Source organism: Saccostrea echinata, unplaced genomic scaffold (assembly GCF_033153115.1).
Source record: "Saccostrea echinata isolate AGI-Se365-2 ecotype Australia unplaced genomic scaffold, CSIRO_AGI_Sech_v1 ptg000054l, whole genome shotgun sequence".
Taxonomy (NCBI): domain Eukaryota; kingdom Metazoa; phylum Mollusca; class Bivalvia; order Ostreida; family Ostreidae; genus Saccostrea; species Saccostrea echinata.
Window position 1 is genome coordinate 4,787,227 of NW_026889803.1, and position 20,988 is coordinate 4,808,214.

Consider the following 20,988-nt stretch of genomic DNA (forward strand, 5'->3'; position numbering starts at 1 on the left):
AGAGGAGGGGAGACTAATACGTAACAACGAACAGAAATTCATTGACAAGCATAAAAAGTCACTACACCTCAGTATTTTTTAGGGACGCAACCCTAAATTAGCTTTGTTTTCTATTTATATAATATTTTATCAAAATTATCTGTTCCTGTAGTACGGGGCTGTCTTTATATTGTACAAGGCTTAAAGAAGTTTTCTTTTTCGTATTTTTTCATAAACAAAACAATTAACTGGGCGTGCTTGATTTAGCATATATCTAATGTACACGTACTGTAAGAATGCATAGAATAACGAACATTTCTGCCGAGAAGGGAAATTGTATTTATAATTGTCAATATTTATGTCAAAATGCTAAAAAAAAACACAAACAAACAAACAAAAACAAAAACAAACAAACAAACAAAACATAACAAATCATGAACATGTCCATATCTTTCCTTACAAACGCGTGCATTATAGTTTCTTTCTCTTTTTTTTTTACGTTTAACGAAATGTTTCAGTATTTCAGTCTATTATCATATATAAAGTGTATCTGATCTGGGATTTTCTGAGATTTATTTTTGATAGGGAACATTTTGACAGGATTCTATGTCCCATGGTCCGCATATCATACTGACACAAATCAAAAATAAATTCTTTGGGGGAGATCTTTTTAGAAAAAAAAATTGGCGCTTCATTTTTTTTTAACATTACATAAATTTCAATTCAATTAATTAGTAGGAAAAGTTTTAACCAATTATCCTTGCTCTTTCATGGCAGACAGATGAATTTTTTGTTGGGGGGGGGGGGTATTATTATTATTATTATTTTTGGCTTGACGTAAAAAATGGTACACCAAAACATAATGTCGCATTCCTATATAAACATGAGAATGCAAAAAGTACACGTATAATCATACAAGAGCACAATCCGATTTAACATGAATTTGCAAGCACCCCCCGGGGGGGGGGGGGTTACTTCAGAAAATGCTTTAGATACAGCCACTTTCAGACTTTTCTCCATTGGCGCCATATATCTGTCACTTTTTAGTGAAGTTTTTAACCTTCCTGAAGCACTGTTCGGCGGGGTTCATGTCAGGAGTTAGAAAGAAAACAGGTGCGATTTCAGCACCTGCGGGACAAAATCATCACATTTAAATACATCTATTTTAATGACTATGCGATGCATTTTTTTCTTAATGCGTGCTTTCGTACTTTTAATTTATGCCTCAATTAACAAATATGACGTTTTGAGAAAATTGCTTACTGAATTCAAATTTATCACCGATTCGTACCTGAAATGGAAAGTTCATCTTGAACATGATTAACTAAATCGAACTATAAAAACCAAATGATATTGCTTTACATTTCTGCATCAGTTAAGACTGATTATTTGAGTGTAAAAAGTGCAAGGGAAAAATATGCTCCGATTTCAATCCGATTTTGGGGGGGGGTATACATTAAACAGGCAAGTAATATCAGGATGCTACCCCACTCCCGCGGCCTTTTTTCCAAACATAGCATGATCTTTTTCTGTTGAAAATGTTATCTGCCCCTCCCCTCCCCCCTTTGCAGTGTAGTCAAATCAGGGAAATGAATTTATGAAATTTGGTTTTGTAAAAGTTGGAACCTACACTCCTCACCGAAATAGGATTTTCGAGTCTGGACAATCCCCCGATTTTTACGATTTTTTTTACGTATTGATTTATTTTTGCTTGGTAAGGTTTATTTTCAAGTAAATTGTCGAATACTTTTTTTTCTGGCAGTCCTCCCTTTCAAACAAAATACTACGTGCCTGGCTGATTAAACGTCCTCATGTTTAATAAAACTTAAAAATGGAATCACTTCTTGTAATTGTGAATTGTGTATTAGACTATAGCGAAAATTCAAGAACGCAATACACTATTGATACAGCAGTCTGTATATCTTTATACTCACCTTAGGATGAAGTACAAAGTTCGAATCAAATACAACAAAACCCATTAATGCGTGAAATATGTAGCCGTTTAGAAATCGCTATTAAGGTTTGTATAGATCAAACCATATTGATAAACCTCTTTTTACTATAACAAATATACAGGGAAGTTGTTAAGCATCGAATTGAAAATCAACTATAGAAACTCAATGTAGATACTAGTAATTATTTTAATCATTTTTTTAAGCAAGGTATAATCAGAAAATCACTAGCGCGCTCCCTTGCGTCGAATTACTCGGGAATTTGGCTTTTTTATTTCTTGTTAGTTATACCCCAACCTCCTCTTTGAAATAAATATGATAAGTACCTGTAGTGAATTGGGGTTTGAAAAAACGTAGAGTGTAGAAGGGAAGAGGGAAAAACAGAAGATCTAGAGGGTAGAGAAGGGTGTTCCTGGTTAAATCCTGTACAATACATCTTGAGAAACCGCATCTTAAATTACAAATGTACTCTTTCAGTCCAATTATGTAACGGGCGATTAGAGGTACACTTTCTAGTCTTCACTGAACGACTTGCAATTTGTCATTCGATATTAACCATACTATATGTGAATATATGTAATATATGTGAATGAATTTAAAGTATTGTTTTAGACCTAATTGATAGGAAATTTATGCTTTTAATGGAAAGGGACTAGAGAACAGGTATTAAATAATAAAGCTTGTTCGTAATTGCAGAATTTAAATGAACTTCAATCGATAAAGTCTGAACGTAAAGTGAACGTATATGAACCCCCCCCCCCCCGCTTCCCTCTTTAATATCTTTCTCAAATAGAGCTCTGTATGCGTAGATAGTACTTAATACTGAGTCCCTTTTTAGCAGAGATTTGTAAAAATAAAAATAAAAATGCTACAATCTCATAGTGGTCTGGATTGATACGCATAAATTAAGTTATCAATGAATCATACACTATACTTTTTATTTGCTAATATAAAAGAAAATTCACTAAGGAATATATAACCACTCACTTTCCATTCATAATGAACTTCAAAAAGATTGCATATAGATGCCCTTATTTATAATTATTAAAGTATTTTTTGTGGGTAATACTCAATAAAATGACAGCTGGACTGTCTATCCCCTTTTGTGAACCCGCTGTATGTTGCAGTTGACCGACTTCAGCGTGGGAGAGACGCGCACTCGGTTACTTCCTTTGATGTGGTGACAATGTGACGTAGTATTTAAAGTTCTCGACAAGCAAAGCATCAGAACGTCACGAACAGTGAAATCCCTATGCATATATGCAATCAGCTCTAATACATAGTCCTATTTGAATTTTAACATATGAAACCGTTCTTACTGGAGGCATTTTGACAATCTTTCTTGACATATCCAACCGTTTGACAAGTTTCTGCGACACTTTTAAAATCCTCTCTAAATGCCTTGAGGTTGGACTTCCGGGATGTTTTCTCACCAAGGACTGATGCTGATAAAATAATGTACAGCAGTGTGCATTGTAATGGAATTCCAAACATTCTGAAAGTAAAATTATTTAATTCAACTGAGAAGTAGTATTTCATTTCGTTTTAAATGTATACTGAAAAAAGAAAAACTCTTTTTTTGAATGGCTTAAACCCAACATGATTTGATGTACTTTGATTATTTCAACTTCTTGACATTGCATACTTTTTAGGTCACCTGAGTCACTCAGGTGACCTATTGCTATCTGTTTTCGTCCGTCGTCGTCCGTCGTGCGTCGTCCATCGTCCGTCGGTCGTAAACTTTTGAACATTTTCAGCTTCTTCTGTTGAACCACTGAACCAATTTCAACCTATTTTGGCATATAGCATCAATGGGTGAAGGGGTACAAAAACTGTGAATTTCATGGTCCCTGCCCCCCTGGGGCCTGGGGGGGGGGGGTCTAAAACCATCAAAATAAGTGCTATCTTTAAAAATCTTCTTCTTTACTCCTGGACATCAAGCAGTCAAACTGTTGGCATGATTGTAATAAGCATTGAGCCCTCTACCAAAATTATGAAATTCATGGCCCCAGGGTCAGGGGTTCTGGTGCTAGGGCGGGGCTATATAGATCATATAGTGAAAATGCATTATTTCTTTGAAAATCTTCTACTCTACTCCTAGGTATTATTTAAACAAATTAAATACATAGTTATGATAAGCAATTACAGTGACTCTACCAAAATTGTGAAATTCATGGCCCCAGGGTCAGGGGTTCTGGTGCTAGGGCGGGGCTTTATAGATCATATAGTGAAAATGCATTATTTCTTTGAAAATCTTCTACTCTACTCCTAGGTATTATTTAAACAAATTAAATACATAGTTATGATAAGCAATTACAGTGACTCTACCAAAATTGTGAAATTCATGGCCCCAGGGTCAGGGGTTCTGGTGCTAGGGCGGGGCTTTATAGATCATATAGTGAAAATGCATTATTTCTTTGAAAATCTTCTACTCTACTCCTGGGTATTATTTAAACAAATTAAATACATAGTTATGATAAGCAAGAGTGACTCTACAAAAATTGTGAAATTCATAGCCCCAGGGTCAAGGGTTCTGGTGTTAGGCCGGGGCTATATAGATCATATGGTGAAAGTGCAATATTTCTTTGAAAATCTTCTTCTCTACTCCTGGGTATTATTTAAACAAATTAAATATATAGTTATGATAAGCAAGAGTTACTCTACCAAAATTGTGAAATTCATAGCCCAGGGTCAGGGGTTCTGGTGCTAGGGCGGGGCTATATAGATCTTATAATGAAAGTGCATTATTTCTTTGAAAATCTTCTTCTCTACTCCTGGGTATTATTTAAACAAATTAAATACATAGTTATGATACGCAAGGATGCCTCTTCCAAAATTGTGAATTTCATGGCCCATGGATCATGGGTTCTGGTGTTAGGGTGGGGCTCTATTTATTATATTTTGAAAATGCATTTATGCTTTAAAAATCTTCTTCTCTGCTCCTGGTATTATTTAAACAAACTAAGTATATTGTTATGATAAGCAAGGATGCCTCTTCCAAAATTGTAAAATTCATGGCCCAAGGATTAGGGGTTCTGGTGTTAGGGTGGGGCTATATAGATCCTATAGTGAAGGTGAATTATTTCTTTGAAAATCTTCTTCTCGGCTCTATTGATTATATAGTGAAAAAGCAAAATTTCTTTGAAAATATTCTTTTCTGCTCCTGGTTAAAAGAAGCTAAGTGTATAGTTATGATGAGCAAGAGTGCTTCTTTCAGAGTAGTGAATTGCATGACCCCTGGGTCAGATGTGCTGGTGTGAGGGTGGATCTCTTGAAAATATAGTGAAAATGCATTAATTCTGTTAAATAATCCTGTCTGCTCTTAGTGTTAAGCAGATAAACAAAGTGATTAGTTATGATGAGCAAACTTCTGGTCCCAGGGTGAGAGGCTCTTGCGGGGGGGGGGGGGGGGGGGGGGGCTCTATTGATAATATAGTGAATCTGCAATAATAATGCATTATTTCTTTTAAAAAAATTTCTACACTTGGGCATATCAGAGGCAAAAAGAGTAAAAGTTTTAATAAGGAAGAGTATTTTTACCAGATTTTTGAACATCTGGACCATTTGGTCAAGTGTTCTGGTCCTGGCCAGGTCTCTATTAATTTGTATTCTACTGAGAGGAGTTATTCTCCTTTGCCATTTACTTTTGATAATTAATCACGGTAAATAATGTACTTGAAAGGTTAATAGAATAAGAAAATTATGCAAGAATTTTTATTGTATAATACAAAAAATACTTTCATAGTTTTAATGATCAGGTAGACTTGTAAGTAATGAATAAATAAAAATGAGACAAAAATAACTTGTCTTTTTAAATGTTCATCAAAGACCAGGAGAGGCCAATGTAAGAGACTTTAACAAGGAATTCTAATAGTACAGAAGCACTGATAGTTTGTTAATATTCTGTATGGTGATAGTGATAAATGGGGGATAGATTAAAACCTAATTTATGAACTGTTAATGAATACTAGACTAATAATTTTGTTGATCCTGATCACCCTATTTTTTTGCTTTTGGGCAACAAAGCTTCACCTTTCAGTTCATTTCATACTCTATGGATCCTCTAAATTGTTGTATTATACTCAGGTGGCCGTTAAGGCCCTTGGGCCTCTTGTTATTTGTTGTGCGGGTATTTACTTTATATTTCTAACAAAGAAAGAATTCAATAAACCCCATAAAAAAGATTGATTGAAAACATCCCTGATAGGGATACTTACCTCTAGGGCAAAATATTTAACTTCCTTTTGGTTAGAAAAAAAGTCTAGAATATGTAAAACAAATAACACGAATAACAGCAATTAACAATATATACTTAATTTATATTTATCTATTGTAACAGCTTGACTGTGAAATAGAAATTTGATACAGATTGCTCGATATCTAAATCTATAATGTGATGCAAATTAATGATGTAAATAAGTATATTAATACGTGTATATTTCCATCGGAACTCATTAGATATTCTTATCATTCCATGATAGCTTTATGAACATCTTCAATATTTCGCAAAGTGGAAATTGATAAGAAATATAAAATTACTGTTTAATTATAAATAATATAGTTTACAACTTAACGTACAAAATGTATTTAATATGGAGATAGGGAATTTAGTTTCCTTAGAAACAGCTTCACTATGAATTAAATTACGTATCGTAGAAACATAGGAATTCGCTCGTCCGTGAAATCTATATAGCCAAACATATTCAGACATGAGGTCGCACTGAATCTTGCTTTTATATTTTATTCCCTGACGGACGGGAAGGGAGTATAACTTAATTCTGCAGGAAATCGGTGGATCAAAACTTTTTTCATTTCTTACGCTGAAGTTAGAAGTACAAAAAAGAGATATCATTCGTACAAATGTATGTAAACTCCTGCTGTCTAATTTATCACAAACTTCAAACATTCCTACATAAATTAGTTCATTTACTCATATCTATCATGGAAAAAAAGAATGACACACTGTTCTTAAACGGTAAATGTACTTGTAAAGAAATGCCTTTTTTTATTGTTCAGTATGAAATCCATGGAAAAACCCAATTCTAACTATTTATTTCAGTTTAAATACCGCCATATACATCTTTTCCATATCTTTTCAGTCTTCATCTCCTGTCCTGTCCTTCAAATCTGATGTATATGGACTTCATTTTACATCTACATGTATATAGTTTTGACGATACTTTAAGCCCCGCCATATTTGCTAAGTAATATTCTTTGCTAATTTACCACAAGTGATTAATAGGCAGAGGTGCGATTCCAAATATTAATTATCAATAGAAGACGTACAATTCTTTAAAAGGGACTATTCATGAACATGCATATTTAGTGGTTCAGAATAGTCTACGTATATATACTAGCAGACTCCGCATCCACGGAGCGTAAATTTTTAGTGTTCTAATCTCAAGATACAAAGTATTAAAGCTATCTTAACGTTTTTATTTCTACATATCAATCCAACTGCATTAGTTTCTGTGACACTTTCATAACCTTTAAATCTTGTTAAAAATGATTTTGATGATACTGTTTCAGACGGTATACAAAAACCTATTTCGTGGTGGTGAAGGTGTGTATGTGTGTGTGTGTGTGGAGAGGGGATTTCATTAGTCTATTTCATTCAGATACATTACTCTTTTTACCATTTTAAGAGTGGTCCTTGTTTTCAAGGGGGTTTCCAAGGCCATTTCTTCGTTTCTTTAACATAGAACTGTACTAAACGTCTCAATTCTTTGTATCAATAATTTAATAATAATAAGCAACATCTAAAGTGCAGATTCAAGTTTGTTCAGAAATAATCTGAAAATCCCAAAGGGGGGGGGGGGGGGTCCGGTAAGGAAGCCCATTTAGGACCTATCAAAAATATTTTTGAATTCGATATAACGAATTGTCAAATTTGTTAAAACGAACTTAATTCGTTATATATCATTTTTTAGAATACTAGTAAGTTATAAAGAATTTAATCTATTTAAATACATATGTTGAATTCGTTATAACAAATTCAGAAATTTGTTTTAACAGATTAGATTCGTTAAAACGAAATCTAACATTTGTTATAACGAATTAACTTCATTTAAACAAATTCCTAAATTTGTTATCACGATCTTTTATATTTGATATAATGAAATAAATTCGTTTGAACGAATTTTAGAATTCCTTTAATTAAACAAATTTGATCGCTATAAAACCTTTTAGAATTTGTTCAAACGAATTTAGTCTGTTATGATAAATTTTGAATTCGTGATAACGAATTCAACAAATCTTTTATAAAAAATTTAATAACTTATAACGAATTTAAAAAAAAAAACTTTTATAACGAATTAAATTCGTTTTAACAAATTCGACAATTTGTTTTATCGAATTCCAACATATTTTTGATAGGTCTTTAAAAATGGGCTTCCGTAGGTCCGGACCCCCGAGTTGTCTAGACCCGCACATACATAATGACAAATGTATGATTTAGAGTTGATATATAAATTCATATCGTTTATTATATATAGTAGTAGTTTCAACTGATAATTCTAGCTTACTGGATGCGAAGCCAAGTCTCTCGCATTTTTGTAGTTTCACAATCCCTAGGAACTATAATACGTTTCGAATTGGGTGAGGGAGATATGAAAAACCAATACCGTTTTATGAATAAATACAAGTAAATTATGAAGTTCTACCATTTACAAGAATATGACATTTTTTCAGTAAAGAAGAAAAGAAAAAAAATTAAAAGTTGGAAAGCATTAGAAAAATATTATCCTCTTTCAGTATTAAAACTTTCAAATACGTATATTAATAACTTAGTGAAAAACAGCAATTTTATTGTAAATCATAGAAGAAAAAACTAATGAAATCCCTGGTAGTCTCCAATTCCTTATCTACGTGATTAATCTATCGCTTTACATGCCTGAACTACCCGGAAAGCCAGTATTAGTGAACAATTAACCTCTCTGCAATTATGAGATACTTTCATTCGGGAAAAAATGTGACGGTGTTTTGTTTCGCCGAAGAAGATCAAATGTAAAACTAAACAAAACCCTAAACTGCATTTTACTCCCTTGGATTTACAGGACATCAGTCAGATATTAACTATTGGTACTCCCAAGAACCGAGAAAATCAACATATTGAAGAAATACCTTGGTTTAATGATATCATATCGTAAATACCAGACACTACTACTAACAACAAGCTACATGTAATTCAGAAAATTTATATTCCTTGAGAAACACATTGTAGCAATATTATCAATACAAGTTTGTGACCTTGGCCTTTGATCCGTTCACCTCAAAATCAATATGGGGTTACATTTCAGTTGTAGGATTCATACCATATAGACCTAGAGGTTTTTCATTTTTCGCCTCGTAATTCAGAGGGGTCTTTCTTCGGTTAGAGAGCTGGTCATCACCTTTGGAGAGGTCATAAGTTTTAATGCAAAAACTCAAATAAAACTATAGTTATCAGCCTGAAACCATTTTATGCAAAGTATGAATTTCTGACCCTGGCCTTTGACCTACTAATCTTAAAATCAATAGAGATGTTTCTTGATATAGATAATCATCACCTTAAGTTTCACTACAAAGGCTCAAACAAAACAAAAGGGTATCCTCTGGAAACCACTTCATGCAACACATGAATTTCTGATTTTGACCTTTTGACCGCTGGCGCAATAAGAGTCTTCAAGTCATATGGAGTTAAAAAAAACTTCCATGCAAAAGCTAAAGGACCTTCAGCAAAAAATCAAATATCATTCGGACTGGACGTCTTACAGACAAACAGACCAAATTATTATCCCTGGGCCTCGTATTGAACGAAAGCGGGGACAACACTAAAAATAAGAAGGGAAAAAAGCAGACATTCATTTTACTTGGGTAACCCAATTAATTCACAGCATTGTTTCTTCTCCAGATAGTTTACTTGGAAATTCTTACACAGCAGTGATTTAAAAAACAGTTATACAAGTAAGGAATAATAACGAACAATACAAAATGGCACATTAATCAGTAATTTCATAGAAAAAATGAAGCAAAATAATAATGTTCATTAATATCGTAAAATATAAATATATATAAATTTATAAAATAGCAGTAAAATAAACTTCCCTGCATAAAATATCAATTATCACAAGCAACCATTACAATAAAATCGTATATTTATTCACCTTTCGCTTGCAAATGGATTTAGTTGGCATGAGCACATTTCTTTGAATAAACAGCTGTGGAAGGTGGAGATTTATTTTGAAGTAAATTGATATTTCAGCAAAAAAATTTATCTTTCACACTGCAATTCGGGGAAAAAAATTTTTTTTAAAGAATATTTTGAAAAAATCACTCCGTTGCATATTGTAATGAATCGGGACATGTATAATCGGAATAAAAAGTACCAACATGGCACAGCATTGGCAAGAAGATCACAAAAAGTAAAACAAAAGCAGGTTTCGAAAATCTCCGTTGTAAAAAGCTTCACTCAATATTTAAACACGAGCTTTAATTATTACATATAAGTGAATATATCAGTAGTAATTTAATGATACAAGTTTAAAACATATAAATATCTCATAATGCACTTTTTTTCTGAAAATTGTTTTTCAAAACAAAATCGATACTAAAATTTCTCGTAATGTACATGCATAGAAACTGAAATCGTGTTTCTTTTAAACCAAAGTTGGTGAAGTAAACAAGGACTGAGTATTGTAAAGGTACAAAATAAACAAGACATCATCTAATTATTTTTTTTTATAGGAGTAATTATTTTCATCGCCATTCACTTGCTTATGTTTAGACATAAAATAAATCAGTACATCACTTTTGCAAAGGCGCTTAAATAAAACAATGTTAATAACTGCCATGAGAATTACCATAAATTTAAATGTAATTCGGAGAGGTAGTACAATTTCATGACATTCGTACAAAAGTCCATAAAATATTCTAATTATAGGAAAGCCTCGACATATTATAAATGTTGACAAGTTCATGTATTTGTTCAAAATATACAACTTGTGATTAAATCCGAATTGAAACATCTGCATTAGTTTCCGTGCGTGTAGGAAAACTCCATTAATTTCCGTCATTAAGGCGACACATGTCAGTCCTGTACCGTATTTTGTCAAAATAGTATGGATAAAGAACAGTATTACCTGCAGAATAAAAAAGTCATGTAAAGCAAAAATTATTTGTTTGTTTGTTTTTTGCTTTGTTTTTCTTTCTTTCTCTTTTTTTTTTTTTTTTTTTTTTTTTTTTTTGGTCAACTTTGAAAGAGAAATTATATTAGATATTTTTTTTAACGTTTAGAAATGAAAACTTTTTATCTGTGTCTCCTTTTTTATATCAATAGTTAGTTACACATGGCTTTACACGTGTTAACGGCAACAGATATTATCAGTACAATGCACTTACTATGATATGATGGAGTGTTACACCCCAGTCACTTAAAAGCTTGTTATTCAGATACATATCTAACGCATCGTAAATGAAATAACCTGAAAAAAAATTAAGATCTAAAAATACATCAAAACATTACTCAAAATAAATCTCTGAAAACGACAGCATTTATTATAATATCATGTCCTTTACCTTCAATAGCAGATAGTGCATCAAACAAAAGCAAAAAATGGGGTATAAAAAATTCAATACAGGTACTTTCCAGTGACTGCGATCCCGGGTAAGAGATTCTGTAGAGTGTTGATCAAGTGTTCGGGTCATTGTTTAGGAAGGACATAGATGTCTAAAACACCACTAAACTTTTCAATGGATCATTGTGTTTATTGGCATTTAACATATGAAACGAAATTTCAAATGGAATTTTCTTCGAGGAAGTTAGGTGCAATCTGATGAAAGGATTTTTTAACAACTCAAGGGAAGAGGGCTGCCAAAATCCTGTTTAGGTCTAATTCATGTAATTTCATTTTTTGAATTGTTTCACTACCTAGAATTTAACTACAAATCAAAACCCTGAACTTTTTCTGACTGGTAGATCCGCCACTTAATTCCAATTTAAATCGCTATGAAACAGGTCACTCTGGTCTTGTTAGCTTTATTTGTTTACGTAAGACCCCAATATTTACTTTCACCGATAGACGTGTTCACTCACCTGTGGAGAAGGCAACCATCATGTAGGTAAAATAATTTATGTGTGCAACGAGATCATTAAACATCTCGGGATAAACGCTGAAACTATAAAATAAATGAGGTCACAGAATCCGGGTTGAATACAGTGATGAAAACACAACTAAAACATGCTTATGACATAACTTATTTAAATAAATGAATAGAAAATAAAACAAATTGCATAATACTGTAATATATTTAAGAATTATGTTTTAGAGAAATTTCTAGAATAATATTACCAAGCCAAGTCCCAAGATCCACATAAAATTGCATGAATCCAAGATACGAACAAATTCCTCCATCGCCAAGGGTCTTTGGAAGCACTGGGCGGGGGCTTAATAAATTTTGCAGTCATCATATTTAACAGGTAAAAGAACGTCACAGAAACAACAATCATTAGGATAGCAAATCTGCGGTCAACATCGTTTGCATCATCTTTCTCATACGATGAAGCCATGGCATACGACATGTGTGCAGACGATACAAAAATATATGAAGAAGTCACGTGTTGACTTGAATTGCGCGCGTATAATCAAGCATGACTCTTGTCGCATTTTCTAACAACAGTGTAGTACGGATAAAGTCTAAATAGAATGATTGATTAAAGCTACACCTATTTCTTTGTACACTAATAAAATTGTTGAAGGGTTAAAAAATAATTAGGTTACAGCAAATGTTGTACATGTATTACAAGTCACCTACAATCCTTGAACACGTTCCGGTGCGGTGTATCGGAACGTAATCTTGAGCATTTGGACAGGATTATTGATCAATGATTAGAGACTTAAGGACATACGCAACGTAGTTTGAACTTGATTGTCTTTTTCCCTGGAGTTGAAGAGTTCCAATACTTAAAGGAACTGTGTGCTACATTTTAATGCCTATATATGCTGTTGTACACTTCTTCTAAAACAAGTTTAGATAAACAAAATATCTAGAATATATGTTTAGTAATTTTTGAATATTTTTCTTTGAAGTATACAAGAATTTTCATCAATTGATATCTTTTCAAAACCCCTGGTAATGCATGCTGATTTTTTGTCTATGAACATCTGATGGCACTATAATCTTAAATTAAGAATATCTTGAAAAATTATCAGTAGGTACACTGTAAAAAATGATGTTTAACTTGTGTTTAATTTTTAAACAGTCGTGTTTTACAATTAAACATGGTGGGTTTAAATACAAAACATTAGCGTTTAACATATAAACACGACTATTTAAATTGGTGTTCAATAAGTATGGTGTTTAATCATCCATCTTAAACACGCAATGTTCATATGCATCAAATCAAAAAAATAAATTAGGTGTTGCTTCTAAGTATTGCTGTGTGCATTTGCCATTTGTACAATTTCTTTAATTTACGAAGTAATTCCGTACATACTAGTAGATATTTTTCGACACAGAAAAAATACGAATAGCCAGGCAATACGTTGAGTTTAGATCATACCAAAAGCAATTACAATTAACATTAATTTATGGTAATTTTGTGCCAAAAATTCATAAATTTCATAAACTGCTAAAGGGGAAAGAGAAACATATATTATGATGACTTTTATAATTTTATCAATATTTTAATCACCGGTGTTTACACGAGTGTTCATTTCTTAACCATCATATATTTATAAATTAAACACATGGTATATATATAGAAATTGCAAATTAAACACCTGTGTTTAATGCGTTATGATAGAAAATGACGCAATTGATTATGTCATAACATGCCATTTGAACGCAGAAGATGCAGAATCACGCATATACTGGCAAAAACACCATATCTAACAAGAAAACAGGAGGTATTTATACATTTCTTTATATAAAATCTGAAAAAAATTGAATGCTTAATACATTAGAGATTTATACTGCTTTTCATTTATGAAATGCAGGATTGTTAGGCCTATCGTCTGAGTGCAAATGCGGCCATGTGCAGCGATCGGCATAAAATATTTGTAGTCTTTAAGTATATTGCGATATCTGATTAATTTGCAGGGACGTTCATCTCTTATTGTGAATCCTGAGAAGAATACATTACTTGATAAAGGAAAATATCACACTTAACCTTGAGAGGTGAGTTTAAAGGGCATTTCAAAGAAGAAGGGCCATTCCCCTTACACAGACACACCCTCACACACACACAAACATCATTGTTTCCTAGCCTACACTAGTTTTGGGTCTCCCAGTAACATGAAATTTAAGTAAATATAATCCAATTACCTGCCCTTGATAAAATTTATGCTCCCTATCACGCATTATTATGATTATTTGCTGACCAAACATAACTGAACACATAAGCGTTAACAACAACACTTTTCATCCCCTGCCCGCGCATGTATTCTTTAAGGAGACTTTACATTTTTGGGGAGTGTTGTTTACCTGATAGAAAATGCCTTGGGTAGCCCCCCCCCCCCTCCCTTCTCTTAATTGTTGCTGTTGGGCTGCTCCTGCAGGTACATTAATATTTAATTTTTTAGTGTATACACTGTTTGTATGCTTAATATATGATTTATTTGTATTGCAGATTTTTATTTCAAACTTGTTTCTCAGTATGTATTATATAATTAAAATTGGCATGAAGGATAAAAAATTATTTTTTTTATCTCAATGTATTCTTTTACAGATAATTTTCTGAATTTGCATAGTGAATATTTTTTATCTATCTATTTTTCAGGATATTTCTTATAAGAAGAAGGAATTAGAAATACTAAGGTTGAATAAAATTTTGGAGAATGGAAAACTGGAGATCATCATTCGTGGCAGAAGAACCTGAATTTTACACACAAGCAGAGGAGACTGTTTAACTCGGTTAGAATATGAAATTTAGTGAGTGATACCCAGGCAGCTCTTGTGAAGTTGCAAGAATATTTAATGAATTAGTCGTTTACAGGTAAAAACTGGAAATTTTCTTCATTTGGTTAAAACTCTGAATATTAGTGAAAGTAAAATTATACAGGTACAACAACTGGATTTATTAACTGCAATACATACACAATGTATATATCCCGTACCCAGGCAATAAATAACATTTTCAGTCTTTGTGCATTATATTTAATTATGAATTTGTTTGTTTTATTAAAAAAGATGTAATGGACGCCCTGTCCCTTTTTAAAAATAAAGTTTCAAAATTTTATTCCTGAAAAATAATATTTCATTTTATTAAGCGATTTTCCTATTTCACCCCCCCCCCCCCCCGGGCCACCAATTTTATTGAATTTTAGTTCACATGCAGGTTTTACATGTTCATGCTTTTTTTTTTTTTTATAATTCTATCTTTCAACTTGAATTGAATTATGTATCTACAAGTGTGTGTCAGCAAATGTGTTGATAGATGTTATAATTGTTTATAAAGTTTGAATCTCTATTCAACATTAAATCATTTATTAATTAAGCTTTATGTACATGTTGGTCATCAAGAACAGTGTGTTTTGTACTGTTTTATGTTTGTTTCAAATAAAAATGTTGAAAACCTATAAACACGTTTAAGTGTTTATTTATTTTGTAAATTAAACACGTTGAAGTGTTTAAAAAATGGCGTATAAACATGTTTAAGTGATTATTATCTGTTGCATCGAATAAACATGTTTAAGTGTTTAGGTTGAACGTGTTTATTAATAAAACATGAAATGTTTAAATTTTAAACACGTACGGTGTTTATTTATTAAACTCCTTGTGTTTATTCAGTGTTTAATCTTTAAACGTTTTGTGTTTTTGAAGTGTTTAGTATTTAAACAGAATGAGAAAGACGTATTTAAATATTAAACCTCATGTGTTTAGAATTTAAACATTTTAACGTGTTTATTTCTTAAACACTTCACGAGGTGTTTAAATTTTAAACGTGTTAAAGTGTTTATTATCTGTGGCAATTTGGTGTTTATTTTTAAAACACTTATTTTTTACAGTGTAAGGTACGTTGCGTATGTCCTTAAGAAGGACATAGCGCGGATACGCATATATAAATGTTGAAATACAAACAATGACTAAGGAAAATAATATTTTTTACGATGTTTAGTTTAGGACAATTCCAATTTTAAAAATTGTGAGATCAGCAATTATTTGCCAATGTGTAGAAATACATACAGTTCTGTAACGGTGCAGTGTTGACAATACTTATTCGTATTATATACTTCGGAAGTTTATGTAGAGTGATGTTTATTACAGCTTTCAACATATAACAGCTGCAAGGTACAACTGAAGAAGACGAGTGTCACGGATTTTATCCATTCTTTTCTCTTTTTTTGAAGGGGGGGATGTCATTCCAAAATAAACTGTCAATTAGCCATACATCATACAGTTTACAATGCATGCGAGATCATTTTCATCTAGTACATGTATATGTATTTTGCAGTTTAGCAGTGTCCTAACTAAAGTATATCCTGGTTCAATTTAGAAATTTTGTAGTTATTTGAAAATACAAAAATTTACAACTAGTTGTCATGTTGTAAATTTTATATTTACTGCCATTCGGTAAAAAAAAAAAATACATGACACTGATATCCCTCGGATTCAAGCAACACTTACGAACGTTTATTATTGATATAGGGGTTTTAAATCGAATCCCAGTTCTAATCAATCAGTGGACTGAAATATCCTCTTATACCACTGCATGAAATTTAACGAGACTTTCACAGTATCTTTATTACTTAGTACCATTTTGCATCTGCTATTAATAATTTTAGTTTTTGAGTCTCCCATAGCAAAACATGGACTTTGCCATTAAAATCATATGGAAGGCACGGGGTATCAGTTTGTGAGCCCAGTGCTCACAGTGCCTCTACTTATACCTGTTGTCACTGAAGTATATGTCGTTTGTTTTCAACTAATCAGTTGCCAGGGGTACAGCAAATGAAAAAGTGACAGAAGAGCGAAGGATAGCTAAGATTTTTTTGTCATGTATCATTTTTAAAGCAACCCCTTTTACCATGTTTACTAGAGTAAAAATATATACATTTTTTTTAATTGACTTATTTGACAAACACTATTTCATGTTATCTTTATTGGCTAATTACATGTACTGTACATACAAGATCTTTTGCATGGGAATAATTTACAGTTTTTCAAGTCAATAAATAACCTTCAAAATTCATGATTTTTTTCCACGATTTGTTTTGTTTTGTTTTCATTTCCTTTTTTTTTTTTTGTTTTGTTTTGTTTTGTTTTGTTTTTTTTTTTTTGGTTTCCAGATTCTTTTTACATGTCTAACAGCCTCAGATCTTTAGTAGTGAAGTCAAAAAGATCCTTTGTAATGCCATGCTTTATGTTATACAAAGTATGCAATCATGTGAATTACCAGTACCAGCTACAGCTTTAATCTTCATACTACTTTTCTTCCTTGAGTATCAAATTTTTGGACACTTCATTCAGTCTTCTTTGTTTTTCTAACAAATAAGCATTATAACTCCATTCACTCGGTAAAATAATCTCTTTTGCTGGCGGTGGACCTATATTCTGCATTGTAAGATTATTTTCATAAACATTTATCATGTCCTTAGATTGTGCAAAGAAACCGGCTTTGTATGGGAGCATATCGTCTGTTAAACCTGTGCACAGAAATCTGTAATTAATGGCTAGCCAGGATATTAAGACTGCCTCAACAGAAAACTTGTTTTTACATGTTGTAGATGTAAGTGGAACTGGGGAACTCTCTAGAAGGACATCATTCTCTGAATCATAAAACATCAAAATCATGGCATTATCAGCAATGCCTATACATGGAATAAGGAAATTGGATAGCTCTGGATGCCTTTTCTTCTGCAGAAAAGAAAACACAATAGTTTCTGCAGCCAGCTGTGGGTTCCTGCAAAATGGAGAATCTAGTTCAACCTCCAAATTCTGAATGACGATTTCATTCTTGATTATGGCATCTACATCACCATGCCATACTTTGTTATTACCTGCAAAAGAGCAAAGAGGATGATTACATATTACATAATGAAAACATTTATTACTAATAAAATGACACACCAATTTCATGAGCTTGTTAAAGTATCTTCTGACCTTTTTATCTACATGTATTGTTAATAAATGCATTATAAGCATATAAGATATAAGCATATAAGATATATCTAATCAAATATGTCAAGGAGACTCAGATAGACATTTAGAATTTTTTAAATAAAAAATAATTTATGAATAAAAAATAAAAAATTTTAAAAATATTTTTTAAATCTATGGTTAAAATCTTCAAGAAACAATTAATTAAGTTACCAATAGTAAAGAAATATCAGACAATTTTTGTATTTTAAAAAGAAATTGAAATGAAATTTCAGGAAAATTGCTAATTTTCAAATTTGGACCAATCAAGATCGAAATTAAACTGATCCCAACCAATATAATAGAAAATGGACCATGGGCCACAATGCTCACATGAGTAACTTTAACACTACTGCTTTTCATCAGATTAAGAGATTTTTCAATTGCCATGAAAAATAATGACCCCATATTATGCCCCCATCCAAATTCTAAGAGTTCTCTAATTCCACACAACATGGGGATTCATTAATATGTATAACTTTCAGTGTCACGGCTCTCATTTCTCTTCAAAAACTGAGACTTCTCTAAGTTTCTTTGAAAAATAGAAATCTGATTCTCCCTCTTAGCAAACAAAGAGAAAATAAATGTTTAAATAAAACTAACCATAGTTGCATAAACTAATTATAATTAATTCTTTGAAATATTACAATATATAAATGTAAATATAAAAGTAAATATTAAGCAAATTAAGTAATATTGAATTATTCTGACTTAAAGAAACTACATATACTAAAGAATATAGTATTAAGGGTTGCATGCAGATATTTCTGTCAAAGTGTTACTGAGGGATGGTAATTCCTGTAGACCCTCTTTCTAAAACTTTGTGTAATATCATTAAAAAAAACACTTTTTCTTACTTTCTTTTCTTAATTAAAGAGCAAAAACATATCCTCTGCAACTATGTATTAGAGTTATGTAAAACATTCAAAACTTTCATGTGCATTCATACGCATAGGACAAAAACTGTAACTATTTGAAACCTTTAAGAGCTTTCTGAAAATTTTGTACTGTTCCTGTATTGCCATAGTATGGAGCAACAAAGAAAACACAAAGAACCTATACATACAGAATACATACAGATTTTTTTAATAAGCCATTGCCTCATAAGTCTTCTAATGTTATAGAGGGAAATCAGTACCTTATGCCGATTGACCCCATATTGACACAACAAAGGGAAATAACTCTTGTAAACGTGAAAGTTTATTTGTTCAATATACCTATACTTGTATCCCCATAGCATCCAGTAAACAAACAATTTTCATCCCTGCAGCTGCATTGATTTCTTTTCTCATATTTTCTGGTATTTTTGCAGTTTTTATCAATGGTGAAGTCTGAGGATGTTGCCAATTTTGCAAAAAGATGATTAGAAAGTACAGATAAGTCAGTTTCACTTTCACAGTCCAAATCAACCTTTTCACCTGCAAAAAGCAAAGATTACTTGAGAAATTACACATTTTTTAATGGAGAATTCGGTTGAAAATATATACTTCTTAATCCTGCTCATTTTCTGAGTTAATTTCTTTCAATTTTGCATTTTATTCCACAGCTAGGCCTCTGAATTTCTATCAATAAGCCGTTATATGATTGATCAGAGTGATATATATACCCCCTCTATATATAAATATATAGAGGGGGTATATATATCACTCTGATCAATCATATAACGGCTTATTGATAGAAATTCAGAGACCTGTGTTTAGTCATTAGCCTAATCTTAAATAAACTTACCTGCTTTCAAAAAACTGACAAGTTTTGCAAGCATTATTTTTTCATGTTTTGCCTCCGGAATTTTTCCTTGCAGAAATTCAATCCCAATATCCAGCCCTCTCCTGAAAATATCTCCTAAAAAGAATCCTTTCTTCAAGGTTTCTAACTCACAGAATGCTTCTGAAAATGTCACTCCTCCACTGGAAATTGCTGCATTACAATAATTGATTTTGTACGGTAATAGTCTAATATTAAGAGCATAATACGTTGAACAAAGTTTATGAAAAGCTGTTGTTAGATCAGATTTATCAGAGAGTGACAAATCATCTACAGATAAAAGAAAACAATCCGTCAGCCTCCGACGTTTGTTTGCACACTGTCCACTGTCATCGGCCATTTTTAAAAAGATTTCTGAGGTATTTGGTCTGTTCGCTAGATACAGGTTCGCACCGGGTCAATTCGACATTTTAATCACCATATCGGGAAACACACACACACAGGTTAGCAGGGTTTCCAAGTTTTTACAAAGGAATAAAATTTTTCTTAGAAAACTCAGAAAAGGACTTAAAATTCTACTGATGGGCCATAGGCAAAAAGGAAATTCCAGTCAGATGAAATGAATAAATGAATTTATAAGTTAAAAAACTTTACAAATGTACTCTAAAACAAATTGCTGTCCTTAAAAAGATTACTGTTTCGTACATAAATCTGAAGAAAAGTTTCAAGGTTGCATTTAATATATATATGATAAGAATAGATTTCTTTTATCTTAACTGGCGGATTTACGCCCCCCCCCCCCCCCCCCCCCCCAAAAGGTTACATGGGAAAACTGTCAAATTAGGTTACACGTGTATACCTTTAAAGGAAAAACTGTAATGGAATTAAAATGAACATAATTCTTAAAAAATTTATAAAACACGAGATTTGGCACTCTTGCAAAGCAGCATCACATGTATATGGCTTTTACTTTTCAAGCAATTAATATCATGGGAGAAATGATTTCCTTAATTTCTATTTCCACAATACAAATCTGTTTTCAGATTTTGATTCGAAAAAAAAAAACTTTAGACATCTACCTACTAAACTGAGATGTCAGTTTACTTGTCTACGAAATTCTCTTAACCTAGCTCACAAAGTGAAAATGTTTTAACCTCGGAAAGTGGAGAAGAATGATTAAAGTTTGTTTGTACACGTAAGTGAAAATGGTGATCGTGGATGGGCGAGAATTAAATGT

General features: G+C 32.2%; 2 protein-coding genes across 2 annotated transcripts; both read right to left on the bottom strand.

Moving 5' to 3' along the window:
* Window positions 1–9,760: 9,760 nt before the first annotated feature.
* LOC133172670 (TLC domain-containing protein 2-like) lies at window positions 9,761–12,513 on the bottom strand. Its single transcript, XM_061307617.1, has 4 exons — window positions 12,260–12,513; window positions 12,004–12,086; window positions 11,310–11,392; window positions 9,761–11,050 (listed from the first exon to the last, which is right to left on the bottom strand). Exons 1-4 carry the CDS (start codon window positions 12,487–12,489, stop codon window positions 10,640–10,642), a joined length of 807 nt encoding a protein of 268 aa, XP_061163601.1. The 5' UTR covers window positions 12,490–12,513; the 3' UTR covers window positions 9,761–10,639.
* Window positions 12,514–17,011: 4,498 nt separating this feature from the next.
* LOC133171817 (uncharacterized) lies at window positions 17,012–20,151 on the bottom strand. Its single transcript, XM_061306615.1, has 3 exons — window positions 19,776–20,151; window positions 19,265–19,465; window positions 17,012–17,908 (listed from the first exon to the last, which is right to left on the bottom strand). The coding sequence occupies exons 1-3, from the start codon at window positions 20,149–20,151 to the stop codon at window positions 17,334–17,336; spliced, it is 1,152 nt and encodes a 383-aa protein (XP_061162599.1). The 3' UTR covers window positions 17,012–17,333.
* Window positions 20,152–20,988: the final 837 nt, after the last annotated feature.